The 18408-nt window shown below is 37.6% G+C and overlaps 1 protein-coding gene across 2 annotated transcripts in view; it reads right to left on the bottom strand.

Annotated features, from left to right (window-relative positions):
• greb1l (GREB1 like retinoic acid receptor coactivator) overlaps nucleotides 1-17530 on the bottom strand; it is a 47065-nt gene extending 29535 nt beyond the window's left edge. For both annotated transcript variants that reach the window (XM_036596574.1, XM_036596575.1), the window contains exons 1-7: nucleotides 17250-17530; nucleotides 9736-9850; nucleotides 5143-5302; nucleotides 3983-4159; nucleotides 2759-2935; nucleotides 2039-2215; nucleotides 633-755 (exon numbers count right to left, since the gene is read on the bottom strand). In XM_036596574.1, the coding sequence (XP_036452467.1) occupies nucleotides 633-755; nucleotides 2039-2215; nucleotides 2759-2935; nucleotides 3983-4159; nucleotides 5143-5299 (811 nt within the window). In that variant the 5' untranslated portion in view covers nucleotides 5300-5302; nucleotides 9736-9850; nucleotides 17250-17530. The remainder of the gene's footprint in view (nucleotides 1-632; nucleotides 756-2038; nucleotides 2216-2758; nucleotides 2936-3982; nucleotides 4160-5142; nucleotides 5303-9735; nucleotides 9851-17249) is intronic.
• Nucleotides 17531-18408: the final 878 nt, after the last annotated feature.

Below are 18408 nucleotides of genomic sequence, written 5' to 3'. Positions count from 1 at the left end.
TATATACAGCACTGCACCAAAACCTTGGGGATCTGAGACAATACAATGCTGTTTATCTGGGCAGTAAACACTTGAAAACACTAATATTAGAATAAATACAAATAAATAGTAATAATATAGTGAGTTATCTTAACCGTTTCCAAAGCTCTATTCTAGCACGTTCAGTTACCATCTAATCAATCATTCATTAAGTTAAACTAGCTGATGGAACTGAACAAATCCATGTGAAAGCTGGACATTTATGGACATAATGTTACATAGTGGTTTTACTGGCAAAACTACACAACATAAATAGTTTACACATATTTCCTGGCTGCCTAAGATTTCTGCACAGCACTGCAGGTAACAGGAATCTATAAAAGTGATGAAAATGATCTAAAAGGCTTCAGGTTTTACAACATTGATCCAATTTGCAAGAACTATCTTATGAAAATAGCGTACATGGGTGACACAATGAATACGCAGCGCCATAATTCACCGTACATCGGATTAATGTGGGACAAAACTGAGCTGATAAGTCGATACATCACTGCAGAACTGCTGATACAGTCACTGCATCGTTACTGTGAGCTGAAGATCACGACGGTGTGCTGGTTAAGCCGTAACGCCGGAGCAGTCTAACAGGCTCTTACCTGAGAGGGAGAGGGAGGATGGACTGTGGCCGTTTGTCCCTCCGTTCTCTTTGCTGCTCAGTGAGGATGAGGAGGATGTGGGCTTTGATGAAGACGCTCCAGAAAACTGCCTCGTCTTACAGTCTGACCAAACAAGCACAAAGAACCGGGAGATATTACAGTGAGGCAGCGACCGTCTTATTCTCTTACTAATATCACCTCTCAGAGAATACTCTGACAGAGAGAAGGTGCTGGTGAAAGGCTTTGGTTTTGTGTTCACTCTTGTTGTAAAATGGTCAAATGTGCGAACTCTGTCAATACAAAATGCAAATCTACTGTGAATGTAATAAAAGTACAGTCATATGCAAAGTTTTGGACATTCCTCAAATGATATGTGGTGTTGAACACACTTAAATATGGCAAATTTTTAATGCACAATTTTTTTGGTGAATTTAACGTACTGGAACAAATAGCAACACAAAATGCAGCATGTGTCCAAACTTTCACACACCACATTTTGTTTGATGCTTTTCCAATATTAAACAAATAGAAATCATGCATTAAAATTAGCATCCTGTCGAGGATGTGTTCTTTTTGTGACCAGAGGTGCCCAAACTTTTGCATATGACTGTTTGTAATTGATTAAGTAGTTGTTTAATTTAGTTTGAAAACTTAGTTTGCAAAATAAGGCAACTTTCAGTGCTCAACTCACTGAAAAATGTTTGTCTGCAAGTTCTTACTTCTTTAAATTTAGGCGGCACAACCAAAAACAAAGGACTTTTATTTTGGCATGCTTTTAGAAAGAGAGGCTAGGGTAATGTGTCATAAAGAAGACCCCACGTGACCTTCATGGTACAATGCCAAGGTCACAAATTTAGTAATAATATGATGTTTGAGTTGTGATTAAATCGGTTCAGTTTACCATGTCATCTGTTCTGACCTCAGGAGAACCATGAAAATGTTATTAATAAATTATTATAATAATTTTTATGTATTTGAAAAATGTAAGTATAAACTCAAGTTCAAGGACAAAGAGTTCTACAGGTGTTTAAGTAGATGCCTATTAATTTGAAATTAGTCTGAAAAGTCAGGTGGCGCAACCAGTAAGTCAAAGACCAGCACAGTTTAATAACTGAAATGGGCTATTAAAAGCTTTGAAAACACTATATTTAATATAGAAAATATACATATATAAATGCAGAAACAAATATGCAGATATAAAAATGCACATCAGATCCATTTTAATAAGGTTTTTAAAAAACTGTCATTTTGAAAACCTTATTTGTCATCGACCCATATATGTAAATAGAGCGCACAGGAACACTCAAGTCTTCTAACTAGCTGTGATTAATTAACTAATTAATTAATTAATTAATTAGCAAGCGTATTAAAGTGTTTTTCTAGGATGTGTCTAGTCTGGCCGTTACCTTTCCAGCAGATGAGTGCTCCTTTGCACAGCGCGCCCTGAGAGTTCTTCACCAGGTAGTACTTTAAGTGCTTCTGCTTCTTGGGCTGCGTGCTCAGCTTCAGGTTGATGTGGTTGGAGAATTCAGTGAAGTAGCGGAAGCCTTTCTCACCACAGCCCACACAGCTCCCTGAAAACCCTGCACCAACACACCACAACGCACAACACACCGCTCACTCTCAGCAGGGTTTCTCACTTAGCCTGATAAGCTCAAAGTCAAGCCTGTCTAACAGGAGGAAACAGACATTCCTCAATACTGAGCTTAAATTAACCAGCTAAATGAAGAAGCCCTGCTTATTTTGCAGTATCTGCATGAAACCTCATCATCCTCAAGATGTAGCTTGGTAGAAACATCTTAAATTGTCTGTCTTTTAGTAGGAAGTCGGTTATAATTCCACACTTTCATTCCATACCACATTTGTGTTTGTAGGCAAAATGTTATGAAATGTGTTTTGATGAAAAGTTATTGTTTTATATACGGTCTTTTTTAGTGAAAAGACAAAATGATGCTTATTATTTTGCGATTTGTTTGTTTTTTTTTTGTCCTGTGAATTGCCTAAAGTTAAAAAAGTAATTACGTAATTCCTTCTGAAGAATTCTTAAAGTAATGTTGATTAAATTTATAGCAACATTCAGACGTTTAAAGTCACTAAACTCGACGTTAGATCTTCACTGCACTCACCCAAAAGTGCATTTTTCCCATTCTCGTCCGGCAGGAAGCGCTTGTCTACAGCGCACACCAGGATGTGCTCGGGGATGCTGGGGGATTTGGCTCCCACCAGCTCAAACCCGGCCGGGACCTCGATGGATTCTGTCGCCATGGAAACCAGCCGGAGGTCTTTCCCCGCCTGACAGAAACCTGGAGAAACAGAGCAGCGGCCGTAACTCACCGTCGAGGGGCTGCGCACAGCTGTTCAGATCAGAAACGCTCTGTGGAAAACACTCACCGGGAGTTGATTTACAGAGCAATCAAGAACAAATCTGCAAAAGTACTTTGTAAGGGCAGCTCAGATGAATGTAGGCCATAAAGAATTCTGACTGAGGTCCATAAATCAGGCTTTAGAGCATAACTTTAGGTAGTTCTGCAGCTGAAATGACCATGGCCCATTGTGCGGATGGTATAAGTTTTCATTTACTCAGAAATTAACAATTTTGTGACAATCACATTTTTTCTATAATAATAATAACAATAAGAAGAATAATGTAGCATTTTCATACATGGAAATGTATGGTTTCATACATGGTAACTTTACAGGAGAAGGAAAAAACCTACTTTACTTTTAATGTGAGACAATGGAACCAGACGTTTTTCAAAGTACATTTTGGACATTTCTTTTTGGTCCATTCTTCATGAAATTCACACAAAATGTTAAGGCGAACAGGTAAATTCAAATTATGTCAAAAAGTGAAAAATGACAAAAATGGCGATACGGGTTTTGTTCCAACAGCAGCGATATGTAAAACCAATTTTTTAAAAATGTAAAAATTACTTGAAAGCAAATGAGAATGAAATGGTTTTTTGTTGTTTTTCAAGTTTCCAGCAGAAGGAGCCTGAGACAAGCTCCAAATTTCTACATTTCTGGTGCATAAAAAGAGGATGTTCCACTTTCTGCTGCAATTTTCTTCAGTCTTACTGCAAAGAACATCCAATATTTGATGACCATTAAAGTAAGTGGTGTCTTCAAGTGATCACTGCCGAATTTTGGAAAAATCTGTCAATTGGAAAACTTACAGAACTGCATTATTCATATCCATTGAAAGACGCCATAATATATACCCATCATATTAACGCTTAAGAACAGTTCTCATTTTCTCCACTCAATTGTCCACATTTTTTAAATACAACAAATTAAAATATAGCACAATATGCCATACTGAAGTACAAAGGTACTGATCATCGCTTTACCATCTACTGTGCAGCAGCCGTCAGGCGGTGGGCCCTGCAGGTAAGGCAGTGGTGGGCTGCTGGTATCCGATTCATCATCATCATCCATGTCCTCGAGGCCATTGGACGACTGGCAGTTCATCAGTACATGACCGGCAGGATCTGACCTGAGGCTCAAGTCCATTTTGGACTTAATGTCTGGAAGAAAAAATGCCAACAGGAGTCACATTACAGTGATTTTAGTTTTACTGCACTGTATCATGATTCATAAGAGAACTGAAAGCTATCAGAAACTATTTCTCAGTGTATAAAATACAACAATATCAGTAACTTCTTAATTTATTCAAAGATTATCTGTGCTAAAAAGTGTAATACGTGTTAAACTAAAGATGCCTTTTTACTCTGAATTGTCAGTGCTGAACATTTGTAGGTGATGATGTGATTGGACAAAACTACAGACAAAATTCAGATGTCAGGGTAGCTGCTACTACTGTTTTAAGTGATGCAAAGTACTTTTGCCCAAATATATCTTGGCTGATCATCTGGAGTGAGGTGAACATTTGTAAATTAAGGTGTAAATTTGCCTTTTTTGCTTTTAAATTTGTTTGCCAAACTATCAATTTAAGGCAGCGGTATCAAAAAATGCTAAAAGGGCCATATTAAAAAATCTCAACAAATCTGTGGGCCAGCTGTGCTTTTACTTTTCATTTTTACTTAACATTTTGTGACCTGATCTGGTCATTTTTTATTTAAAATATGCCAAAACTGCAACAGCAAAATAGACATTGAATACTTATTCCAAAATAATTTAAAATAAAAATAAATTGTTTTAGGTAGGTTTTTAAAAACTACCTATTTGCTTGAACCAGACACCAGGTATCTTTTCTTTTTGTGTAACCGCCAACCCACAGATAGTTGTTGGGGGGTCAGAACACACACTATGTTGCAGTGCATACTGGGGACAGTAGCTGCATCTCAGGGTGAAACAGGCTAATAAGAATAGAAAATTAAAATAATTTCGCAGGCTGGATAGGATTGTGCCACAGGCCTGACTCAGCCTACGAGCCTTGTGTTTGACACATGCGCTTTAAGGCCTAGTCAGAGCATAACTACACTGCGGGACACCCAATCAGCTCCTGCCTTATCGAACTGCTTTCACAGAGTTGACGGGTCAGCCTCACCGTCCAGGTTGGTGGGGTACTGGTCAGGCTCCAGGTAAAACTGTGTGAAAATGGGCTGTGGGTCACCAGTGCTGGAGCGCAGCGACGCCTCAATGGAGTTATGGAGCGCCTCCTCAAAGCGAGCAGACTTCAGCTGGCCTGCGTACGAATTTCCCATTTTCTAAAACCAATAAGAAAACATGATCAGCACCAAGACGTACTTTTAAAAAAGATTCCTTAGTAAAGACAATGGTTCTATATAGAGCCATGTACACTCGAAGAACCATTTGCATGCTTAAAGGGTTCTTTGCATGGTGAAATGGCTCTTCAGATTGATGGAGAATGTGTTGTGTGTGGTTCTATATAGCACTAAAAAGTGTTCTTCTATTGTTACGAGGTTGATATTGTAACAATAGAAGGTGCTATATAGAACAATTTTCCAAAAAGTTCTACATAGAACCCTATACAGCACTTCTCCGGCAGTCTGAAGAACCCCTTTTGCCATGCAAGTAACCCTTAAAGCATGCAAATGGCTCTTTGATTGTTCATGGTTCTATATACGACCACAGTCCGTACTAAAGAACCCTCGAAGAACCGTCTTTTTTAACAGAATATAACTACAGTTAACCCCTTTGTTTGGGAGCCCACACTTATATTATTCACTCACTTCAATACATAACTTAAACATTAGTTTCATAGAAGTTACTGAATAATTCAGAGTAGATACTGAATAATTCATAGGGGATACTGAATAATTCATACTGAATTACTGTACAGTTATATAGTTACTGATCAATATGTTTTTATATAAATAACTGAATGATAACTCGTTTAAAGGGTTAATGAATTCCCAAAACACCACCTGGGATCTAAAAAAGACGCCAAAAGCAACAGGAAGGTCGAGCACAAAACTAATCATCTGTCATCTGTCATCAGACACTCGGTCTCAGTCCAGTAATCCCTCTGCACTCTAATCAACCTGAATAAACTCATCAGGTAAATAACGACACGTGAGCAGAGATCTTAAGATCTTAATGTTTGATATTGCCTCCTTTTATAAATATTATATTTATGTAAATGTTTCTGTAAACCTGCATCACTATTTTAACAGTTAACTGTAGACGCCTTGTAGCTGCTCGCCTTGTTCAATTAAAATTTAACTCCAATTAGATTTACTCTATTCAAATTCAAAAATCAATTAAAAAGCAACACTCACTCTAACCTTAACCTAAACCTAAGTCTTGATCTGGGTCTACTTCTAATCCTAACCCTAACCCTGCTGATAATCAACTCCTACCAAATCGTTTGTTAACAATTTGAGCTGCTGGGATGCGTCAATCTAATTCCTACGCTTAGGAAATGTTAAGACTCTTTTTTGTATTACAAAATTTTAGGTATTACAAACAAGAATTTCTCCTCAGGGATTTCAGCAAAATATCCCCACAGTCCAGTCTGCCGTGGTCCCTGATGGTGTGGCTACTGCTGATATTACAGACCAAACACAAAGGCCATGGAAAATGACTCATGTCTTTTTGTCCTTGAGCTCTTTCTGGAAACACTGCACACCCCAGTGAAGCTACAGGCCAAAAGCCTCAGCTGTCAAACACAGAAAACACCACAAACACAACCTCGCTGTAAGGCTAGACGCTGCAGCTGCAAGGCCAGACTGTCCAGCCTAGCCTGTGCATCCGTCATCTTGTTCAAGGACGTCTTCTGTGCCACCCACCACGAGAGTCACCGTCATGGCCAAGGACATCCAGCTGGCCTTCTGCTTAAACTGCCTGCTGCAGCTGAGATCTCCAAAACATCCAAAGGCTACCTCAACTAAACATGCTAATGTAGCTAAAAATGAACAGAAGCCAGAAGCTCTAATTCTATGCTGGTCTGAGCTGGACTGTGTCGGTCTGGTGCTGGTTTAGCTGGTCACTCAGCATGCCAGTGCTGGTTGACCAGCATACCAGCATACAAAACACATGCTGGTTTAGCTGCTGACTAGCCAGGCTGGTCTATGCTGCTTTTTCTAGCGGGGTAGCATAACGTTATTTACGTTATTTGTTCAGCATTAGCAACTTTAGCATTTTTGACTGACCCAACCTAAAGGCACTTTTAAAGGACATACTCAATCAAACCATGCTGCTAATGGAGCTAACAGTGAACAGAAGCTAGTAGTCACCAAATAGCATGATGTTATTTGTTTAATTTTGTTCATGTTCATTCATTTTTAGTAACTTCAGTGTTTTTGACTGATCCAACATAACACTTAAAGGCTCTTTTAAAGGACACACTCAATCAAACATGCTAATGTGGCTAACAGTGAACAGAAGCTAGTAGCCACTAATAAGCATGGTGTTATTAGCATTAATTGTTCACATTCACTCATCATTGGCCTATTTAGCATTTTTGGTTGGCTCAACTTCGATTGATTCAGTGAGAAAAATCCTGCTAAAAACAGCACAGACCAGCATGAATTACATACTGGTCTAAACTGGTTTGTTCTGATTTATGTTGGTTGAATTCTAGTTTAGCTGGTTACCAAGCATGATCATGCTGGTTGACCAGAATCCAAAACACAACATGCTTTACTGGTGACCAGCCATGCTGGTCTATGCTGGGTTTTCTAGCAAGGAATTAACATGATGCTAACTGAACCCATGCTAGTGTTCAGCGTTAGCATGCTAGTTAGCTTGCATAAACTAAGTGCTCCAACTAAGATCCCTAAACCACCCATGGGCTCGTTCAAAAGCCACCCAGTTTAAAGTATAAGCGGCCCCATGCAAGCTTTCAGCAATGTTAGCCCTTCTTCCTTGACCTCAGATGCCGCAGTGTGGACTGTCACTGCACATATTCACAATGTACAGTGTGGGTTTGTATACGGACATATTTCCTGACCTTCTTAGGTCTGCTTTATGAAGATCTTTGGCAGCGTCAGATCAGTACATGAAACCAAATGACATTGGTCATCATCCTGCCCGAAGACGTCCAGCTGGCCTGCTGCTTAAATGAATTGCTTCATAATTTAAATGAGAAATTCCTGTTAGCATGATGCTAACCAGCCCTTGCTTACTTTCAGCAATGCTAGCATTTCTTTCTGCCATATTCCTCGACCTTAAATGCCAAGTTGTGGACAATTGCATTACTACCATGCTTCCTAACATTGTTGGCGATGCTTTCTGATGATCTTCAGCTCACAAAATAGGCCTCCAATTACACTGAAAACCATGGGAGTTCACACACAGCTTGCATAATCTCCATAGAAAAGCACTGACCAATAGAATTGGATGATCTGGAGCAGCTGTACGTGAGGTCACCATGTCCAATACCAAGTGTAGGCTAGAGGGGTATAAAGCCCCCTAGCATTGGGCTGCAGAGCAGTGTTCTCTGGAGTGATGGAGCTCCATCCAATACCTTTGGGATGAGTTGCAGTGATCCAGAACTGACCATCCAGCATCAGTACCTGACCTCACTAATGCTCAATCAGATCCTCACAGCAATGTGCAACATCTACTGTAGAGCCTTCCCAGAAGAGTCGAGGCTGTTACTGCGGCACAGACTCACTATTAACACCCTTTTCAGAACAAACGCTGGACATGTATTTCAGAATAAACGTTTAGACATGTACTGTGTGTTCGTTCTAAACTCTATGGCTGATGGACACATTGGCTTCTTCCCCATTTAAACAAACAAACAAACAAACAAACAAACAAATGCAAATAAATCCACTGAGCATTAAAGATTTAGGGACTAGCTTTTCAAAAACCTTTTTAATATATCTTAACATGTTGTCTTTCTCGGTTTGCGATATCGTAACGTATTTCATACAGTCATGTGCAAAAGTTTTGGCGCCCCGGGTCAAACTCCATGCTGTTGTTGATTTCCTGAGTATAAATAAGTGAACACATCCTCTACAGCGACACACTTCACTCTCAGAAATAAAGGTCCTAAACTGTCACTGGGTCAGTTCCCCTCTTGTCACTGGGGTGGAACTCTCAAGGGTTCATCTCAGTACCTTTAGTCAGGGAACATAACTGAACCATAATCCACTGAAATGATATGTTCTAAGCTGTACTGACTCCACACACCCCGTCTCGTCTCCAGGCTTTTATTTTACTGTTCTGTTTTAAAACATTCGGTTATGAAAAGGTACAAATACGAACTTTTAAACCTGGGAAAACTTATTTAAGGTTCACAATCAGACCTTAAAACCACTGTTTTACGTTTGAGGGAACATTTGCACTGTTTGGACCTTAATAAATGAAAAATGTACCTGTATAGAACCTTTATTTCTACCAGTGTACTGCACACTTTAATACACAATTACTGTTCACTGAATTTAACATGCTGAGAAAAAACTAACACGTGAAATGTAACAAAATTTTTATGTTTATTTTTATGTTTTTAATATGTTAAACTCAGCGAATAAACAGAAATTGCCGTATTTAAGTGTGTTCTGTCTGTACAGGATGTGTTAACTTATTTACACTTAGAACAACAACTGGAATTTGATCAGGGGGGCCCAAACTTTTGCATGTTTAATTAAAAAGCTCATTTTAAAGTATGGATTAATATGCATAATTCAGAAAGTCGAACAAGAGCAGGACTGAAGGTTCTCTGTACCTTTGTGTGTTCTTCCTCAGGCGTGAAGGAACCGGATCACCTTTTCTCCATCACAGGTCAGAGATGGACTGTAGACTGTAGCCACCTGGCCATCACCAATTCACCTCCCACTCACCTGCACAGGTAAAATGACAGAACATCACCATAACCTCCAGCATATTTAAAGAACACTCTTAAACACAAGTGCCTCAAATCATTCTTAGAGAAACACCGTAAAAGAACCACTTTTGTTCCATGTTTAACAAGAGATTTGTAAGCGTGGAGAACCTCTTAAAGGTTTAAAGAACCTTCGATTAAGGTGAAAGTTCTATACCATTCGAAGGGCTCCTGTTAGAGAACTTCCGAGAATGAGGAGTTCACATCTCATTTATAAAAGTGGTTCCATCAAACTGGAGGGTTCTAGGAAAGACCTTTATATTGGACTAGAACCTTAACCCTGAAATTGAGTGGTTCCTCAGAGAACTACTTTTGCACACAAGATGTTTGAGTGTGCAGAACCTTTTTAAAGTCTAAAGAATCTCCAACAAATAAATTGGTATCGAACCTTTAACTTAATTGTATGTTCTCTAAACTTTTCACACTCACAATTTTTTTTTTTAAACATGGTTCTTTGGGGAACCAAAAGTGGTTGTTCTATGGCATGCCACAAAGAACCCTTTTTGCCATGTTTATTTTGAAGAGTGTGGGCATTGAAAAAACCACTCTTTAAAAAGATGGTCCTTCAAGGGTTCTTTAGTAAAGAAAATGGTTCTGTATAGAACCATGAACACCCAAAGAACCCTCTGCATGATTAAAGGGTTCTTTGCGTCATAAAAGGGGTCTTGATGTAGAATGTAATGTAGACTTTTTGAAAAGGGTTCTATAAAGCATGCAAAAGGGTTCAATCATTGTTACAAGCCAAAAGAACCCTTTTTTGGTACCATACAGAACCCTTTTTGCTAAAAGTGTATTTAGGAAGAATCAGGAGGAAAAAACAAACAATTGGGGAAAAAATGAATAAAAAAAATTAAGAAAAAGACTAAGATTAAGCTTTTCAGCTCCAACAAAGCTGCTAGAACGTTCTCCACATGAGTTCATTGGGTAGTTCATATTTCTTCTGGAACGTTTTAAAGCTAAATATCTAGATCTTAAAGTGACAGTTTGGCAAAAGTTGAAAGTTCTACACTTTTTTCCCTCCTTTAAAAAATCCCACCATCCCAGACTTTAATGCTGATGTATGTTGCACAGAAGCTGACAGAACCTGACGGAGCTGGTTGTGTAGATGCTGCAGCAGATTGCGGAGCACTTTAACATGTGTTGCTGTGAGCTGATAAGAGTGATGGATGGAGCTCCACGGTCCCAAAGGCCCCCGGGGTGCGTTCATTAACATTCTTCAGTAACTCACCCACACACTCCATTTACCCACCGGTTAAAAAAAAAGATTTGTTTTCTTTCCTAATTGTGAAGAGTTTCGCTTTTCTTTGTTTGGTGTTTCTGCACAAATTTAGCAAATGAATCCCACTTGTGAAGTGAAAAAGTCAAGATATCAATCCATATTTGTCATAACCAGAAGGAACTTTCTAGATATTTTAACTCATTTTAATTCATTTTGTCTCCTGAAATTTTATTATTCCATTGCCAAATATAACTTTTTATTTCATGCCTTATTTTTTAAACAAGCAAAATGATGTAACAGTGCAACATTATTTCACTACATAAAATGACAAGTAAAAATGTCTATAAATAGGTTAAATAATCTTAGAATATTCTTATAACATTCGCATAATGGTAAAAGCTGATATATTGACTAGAACTGAGATGGTTTTACTTGCCAAGATATTTTTTTACAGTAGAAATGTTCAATATAATTATGTCATCGCTGTCCAAAAAAAACAAGTATTTACAAAATAGTAACTTTACAGGAGAAGGCAAAACACTCTTACCTTTCAATGTAAGTCAATGTAAAGAGAGACTACTCCAAGTGATTTTAGAGCATTTCTATTGGTCCATTCATCATGAACAACGTAAAGGACAGCTGGTGTGTTGAAATGATGTAAAAAAAAATAAATCGTCAAAAATGGAGATACATGGTTTTCTTTGGGCAGCGATGATATGCATTATTTGGGTTCTTTTTTCTTTACTCTTTGTGCATTTTTTTAAAAAGCTTATAGTACATTTAGCCATTTTTTGCAAAATTTAATCAGCTAATTTTTAATAGACCTAAATTCTCACAACTAAATGAGCAAAATATACCAGAGGACAATTCAGAGAATCGTGCAGCAATAAAACTTTCAAAATGCAAAATTAACCTGCAAATATGATCAAGAATCCCAATCAGTGCCTCTTATTATAACACACACAATCCATCAAACGCTCCCACGGAGCCACCAGAGGACCCGACATGGATAATCAATACTGTAGAAGCACTTTTAGAAACAAAAACAAAACAATAGAAGAGATAATGAGTATGTGCCATTTTACAATGGTATCCTGATCTATACGGCTGTAAATAATCTATACATTTAGATAATATGACTGGATTTATGTATATTTTGTGATACTCTGTGACTGCATATTATATTTACTTGTTTACTATTTGCACTCTGTTCTTGTATGTTTACGTGAGCACCCATTTCACCTCGTCTGTGCCTTTTAAGTGATCCTGATTCGGATAGCTCTCATACTGTGTGAGAATTTATATATATATATATATATATATATATATATATATATATATATATAAATTCTCACACAGTATATATATATATATATATATATATATATATATATAATATATATATAAAAATTTCTAACAAACACCTAACAACCACCTGGAAGACCTGGTAGACCCCAAAACTGACCCCCATCAGATAAACAGCACTTAAAGCTTTCATCTTTGAGAGAGAGGAGAAAATCAAGCTGCTTCAGATCTGAAAACATCCACAGGTGTTTCTGTCCATCCTTCCACTGTGAGAAGACGACTCAGCGCTGTGGGTCTGAAAGGATGTGTAGCTGTTCAAGAAGAACCTCACTGAGAAAAGGAGACGGACACATCAAACAAAGAAGCTGAACAATGGACTGACCACCCCAGAGTCCAGACCTCAACACCACTGAATGTGTTTGATTACTTCAGAAAATGATCAACCAGCTTCTAAGACTGAACTGGAGGTGTGTCTGCAACCTCTGACTTGTATGTAAATGTATATTAGCTACATTCAAGAGCTCGAACAAAGACCTGTCCATGTTAACAAGGACACAGCGTGCCCCTCCCTGCCCTTGGGACGGAGAGTCGAATGGTCCAGTCCGACTGGTAATGACATTTAAACAGGCCTTTAAACGTGACCCTCCACTCGCCGCCTGCAGGTACAGCGGCCGTTATCTGATCACCACAGTCTCACTTATACAGCGTGTTTTTTTGTTCTACAATCCTGAAGACATTCCTGTGTTTTTCCTGCTGATTCACCTCATCAGGTGATTACTGAGCCTTTCAGGAGCTGGATTAGGTGTGACCTCACCCACCACGGGTCAGATCAATTATGACTCTTTAGGAAATTATTCAATGAATCATGGAATCTCAACTTTCCACACAATTCAGCTGAATTAATTTGATTAATACAATTATGAATTATTTTTAAACACATATAATACACAATTCAATTAGATTAGGATTCTTCAGGAAACAACCTAATGCAAATTTTATGTTTCCCCATGATTGAATTCAATTTGATTATTTTGCTATGATTCTTAGCTAGTATGTACAATAAAACAGCAAACCATTTTATTTATTTATTTTTTTTGGTGGGGTGACATGTTTGAAAACAGCCCACGAATTTTCATTTGGCCTGAAAAAATGAGCACTGAGTATTAGTATAAATGATTATAATCAGATATAACGTTCCAAAATTCATGATTCACCACCTCAATGATACGTTTTTGCACCTCTATATGTTTTATAAAAGAAAACTAAAAAAAAAAAATTTTTTTTAAATGTGCAATGAAAGGGGCTCTGCAGTGCTGCACAATCCTTCACCCCATTTTATACCTAAAAGATCTCGTATCTCCAAAAAGTTAACTTTACAGGAGAAGAAAAAAAGTTAATTTTTCATGAAAGTAAAAGTATGTTTTTCCAAGTATTTTGGACCATTTCTGTTGGTCCATTAATCATGAAATTTTGACACAAAATAAAGGGGAACTGCATTTTTCAAAGTAGATTAAAAAATCTGTCCTGAAAGCAACGATATATATATATTATATATATATATATATATATATATTAGTTTACATTGTAGTCCCTGTAGTTACTGAGTAATAAGCTTTAGCATGTAATTAACCTGGATTATAAAGGGGTTAAAAACCATTTTGATCCAATAGCTGACGTTAAAACACTCATTCTAAGACAAATATATAGAGTGACGTTGATGCCTATGTATGAATTTATTTACAAAACAAAAAATAGGAGTAAAGAGTAAACAAAGTCTCAGCATATGTGTCTCTTCTTCAGTCCTGATGGAAAATCCTCATGAAGCTGCCTGAGAGAACAACAAGAGTATGTACAGACCAAAGTGTGGCTGATTTCTAATAGATAATAGAAGCTAGTTTGATGTGTTTAACCCCATAAACGGCCCACCAGCAGGCCCAAAGTTTTAATATACACTTCTAGAATAGCTCAGCCAGTTTGCACTGAAGTCCCTGTAGTTACTGAATAATGAGTCTTAGTATGTAATAAACCTGAGATTTTAAGGGGTTAACCATTTTTTGGTCCGTTCATAATTCCATGTGTGTTATTTCATAGTGAAAGCAGTAAAAAAATAAATAAAAATAAAGAAGAAATACACAGTAACGTATTGAAATGATTGAAAAGAGTTTGGTTTCAATGAAGAGACTCTAAAAAAAGACACTGTCACAGCCATTGAGTCTCAAATGGTACAAAAGCAGAAGAAATCAAAAATCCAGGGCCTGTTCCGAAATCCAGGGCATGAACCTTTGACCTGGACAGAGTGCCAAACAGTTGGCCAAAGGGCCATCTGCACTGCTTCACAACTGCTCATAAAAATACTGAAGCCACATAATGCCGGTGTTTCAAAATAACAAAAGAGGAAAACAGACAAAACAAAACTCCATCAGACACAATATCCTGGGACTGACTCCAGAATTTTACCTTGAACTTAGTGCAACAATTTCAACAGCTGCTAGAAACAAAGAAAAAAAGTGTCCATTTAGTTCCTCGACCTTTCTGACCTCTTTCTAAAAGAGGCAAATAGTTTTTAAAAAAAATGGCCTGTGCCAAAAAGGTTTTTTTAATTACATTGCTGTTGGATGATGCTCATTGAAATTAGCTAGAAATGATACTGAAGGGAAAAAAGTCACGTTAAAATGTACCGCATGCACCAAAGTTCAAGTGTTATTAGAGACATTCAAGTGTTAAAATATGTTTTGTTCTCTGCACCACCCCCATAAGTCCCTCCCCGCCCCCCCAGGGATCTTCTTTGACTCTTTTTTTCAGCCCTCTCTTCTTTTGTCCCTTTTTTAATCTATCTCATCACATTTATGCAGCTCGGAAAAGACAGGAGAAGAGAATCTTCCCTCAGTGGAATTTAACTAGATCATTTAAGGTCAAAAAAAAGTGAAAATATTTCAAAATAGCACGTCCCAGCTAAAGAACACAAAACGCCTATTTATGACTTCTCACAGGGGAGTTAGAAGGCCACATGGTAGAAACTTGACATAAGGTCATTACCCTGTGAGCCTATCAGCATGAGCACTGAAAGAAAACTTGAACGATTTGTTAGCTCTAATCAGGCAAATAAGTCCACCAAACTGGAAGTGCGAACCTTAATATAGAAGCTAAATCAAAAAATTTTAACTGCTTGTTAGATCTAACCAGGAAAACGAGTCCAGTGATTTCTAAAAGCAATGCAATCCTGACTTTAGAGCACAAAAAGTAGAATATTTACTACAAAACAAAATGAGGACTGGAAGAAAACTTGTATCAGTTGTTAGATCTAATCTGGCAAATGAGTCCAATGAACATGAAGCACAATTCAGGCCATAATATAAAAATAATCTCAGGACTAAAACAAAATTGCAATAGTTTGTTAGATCTAATCAGGCAAATAAACCAGAAACGCAATGCAAACATTAAGATGAAAACAAAATTAGAACTAAAAGAACATCTGAAATGTTTGTTAGATCTAATTAGGCAAAATAATGTCCACTAAACTGGAGATGTAATGCAATCCTGACTTTAGAGTTTAAAAAAATATAAGATTTAATATAAAAATAAAACAAGGCCTGAAAGAAAACTTATATGAGTTGTTAGATCTAATCAGGCAGATACATCCCATAAACTGGAAATGCAAAGATCAAAACAAAATTAGGACTAAAAGAGAATTTGAATATATTTGTTTGATCTAATTAGGCAAATAAGCCTACCAAACTGGAGATGCAATGCAGACCTGCCTTTAAAGTTAAAAAGACTTAATATAAACACAAAATGAGGACCTGAATGATTTGTTAGATCTAATCTGGCAAATAAGTCAAATTAAACTGGAAATGCAAAGCAAATTAGAATTTTTTGCAATGCAATTCTTAAAAATTTGATTAGTTTGTTAGATCAAATTAGGCACATAAGTCCAATAAAATGAAATTGCAATACTTTTTAACTTTAGAGTTAAAAAATAAAAGACAACATAAACACAAAATGAGGACTTGAATGACTTGTTAGATCTAATGTGGCAAATTTTTGCAATGCAAATGTAAGAATTTGAATGGTTTGTTAAATCTAATTAGGCAAATAAGTCCACTAAACTGGAGATGCAATGCAATCCTGACTTTAGACTTAAAAAAATAAGAAGATTTAATAGAAAATAAAATGAGTACTTAGATCTATCCTGGCAAATAAGTCCAACAAACTGAAGATGTGATGCAATTCTGACTTTCAAAGTTAAAAAAATGGTAGATTTAACCTCTTAAACAACAAAGGCTGCTACTTTAAACTACTTCAGTTGCTCACTCATAACTACACAAGCAGTTACTGAATAATTAGTCTGATTAAAGCCTGAGGCCGCATAAAAACACATTTACAAAACTTCACACAAGTTCAACTAACGTAAGAAGTGGAGGTAAGGATCTTCAGTTGACCACGACATTCACCGCTGACCCCTCTAAAACCTGTGTAAGGTTTACAGCTAAAATCTCCGTCCTGAGAAAACCTCATAACTCAAATTGTTACCCTTTAACAACACTGGGTGAACATTTCACAACGAACATACGGTTGGAAACTTCCGAAAACAAGACTTTAAGGCTAAATCGATGGATACTGACTGAAGAGCGTCTCCTGTAAAGCTGCGTTTTTGTTGCAAATTTCTCCCTGACTTCCAGGATAACATGTCTAACCTCATTTCTAGGCCCAGTGAAATTGTAGAAGGACCTAAAAAGCTACAAAAAATGCTCTGATTAAACTATGTTGCAGGTGCTAAAAGGCCAAAGCCATCAACACCACATTAGCGAGAGACTTAACATCACAGGCCTTTTACCTTTAATACTCTGCCATGGTGTGGAGTGTGCCTCTCTCTCAAAGAGCTCCAGCCAGGGGAAGAACGGTCACAGGAAAGGGGAAAAAAGTCCAAAATGGTCAGAAACGGACGTCCATGTTGAAAGTAGAGTCCTTTTTTTATGGAGAGGCTGAAAAATGAATGTAGTCCAAGCAAGAGGAGATCGAATTAGCTTCTACTCTTTATCTCCAGCAGCCAAATCCTCTGCTCATGGCCACTGTTTCTGCCTGACTGCAACATTAGCTAGCTCTCTCTCGCTCTCTCTCTCTCTCTCTCTCTCTCCCACACACACACCCTTCCCCCATACACACACATACACACACACCCCCGTCCCCTCCCTCCTTTCAGCCATTTGGGCATTCCCAGAAGACTCATTCATCTTAGGCCCTGCTGACCCCCTGGGGTGACAGATGCTGTGTGTATGTGTGTGTGTGTATGTGTTGGGGGGGGGTGTTGGTGGTTGATACTCTCAAGGAAACCAGTACCGACCACCACCATCCGCGTGTGCCAGCCACGTGTAAGACATGCAGATAAAAACAAGATATCTCACGCATCTTATTATAGGAAATTTGGCTAAAATTTCTCAACATGATGTTGTGGAAAGAATGTCACACGAGTTTTTAACCTACTTCTACTTCTTTTCAGGAATTTTGGCAATTAAACTTAGCTTCAGAAAAATGCTGGTGCAAGTAAGACATTTGCACTTGATAAAGTTACGTAAAGTAAATTAAAACCCGTCTCTGTTTTACGCCAATTAAAAAAACATCAGCCACATTTAAACACAGTATCCCAACGAGCCCAGGACCAGATCCAAAAAAGAGAGCTGCTGCCAGAGAAGTTAAACCGTGGTCTCCTTTGGCAACAGTACACTGCAAAGTGCAACTGTATCTTGACATATAAAAGTATGTTAAATCTAGTTGAAGCATCTAATATTTCTTAGGCTGAGATTGTTGTTGGCTTATTTTCAGATTATCAAACACTTCTCGACATTTTGACTTGCTTTAAGTGATTTTATCAAGTAAAATTGTCTATATTGGAAGGTAATTTTGCCTGGTTTAATAAATTTGAATATGTAGAAATGTCTAGAAATAAGATAAATAATTTTATAATGATAATGACACGCTTAAAACAATCTCAAAAT

The sequence above is a fragment of the Colossoma macropomum genome, unplaced genomic scaffold (assembly GCF_904425465.1).
Source record: "Colossoma macropomum unplaced genomic scaffold, Colossoma_macropomum, whole genome shotgun sequence".
In the NCBI taxonomy this organism is placed as follows: Eukaryota; Metazoa; Chordata; class Actinopteri; order Characiformes; family Serrasalmidae; genus Colossoma; species Colossoma macropomum.
This window is presented reverse-complemented; position numbering and strand designations above follow the sequence as displayed.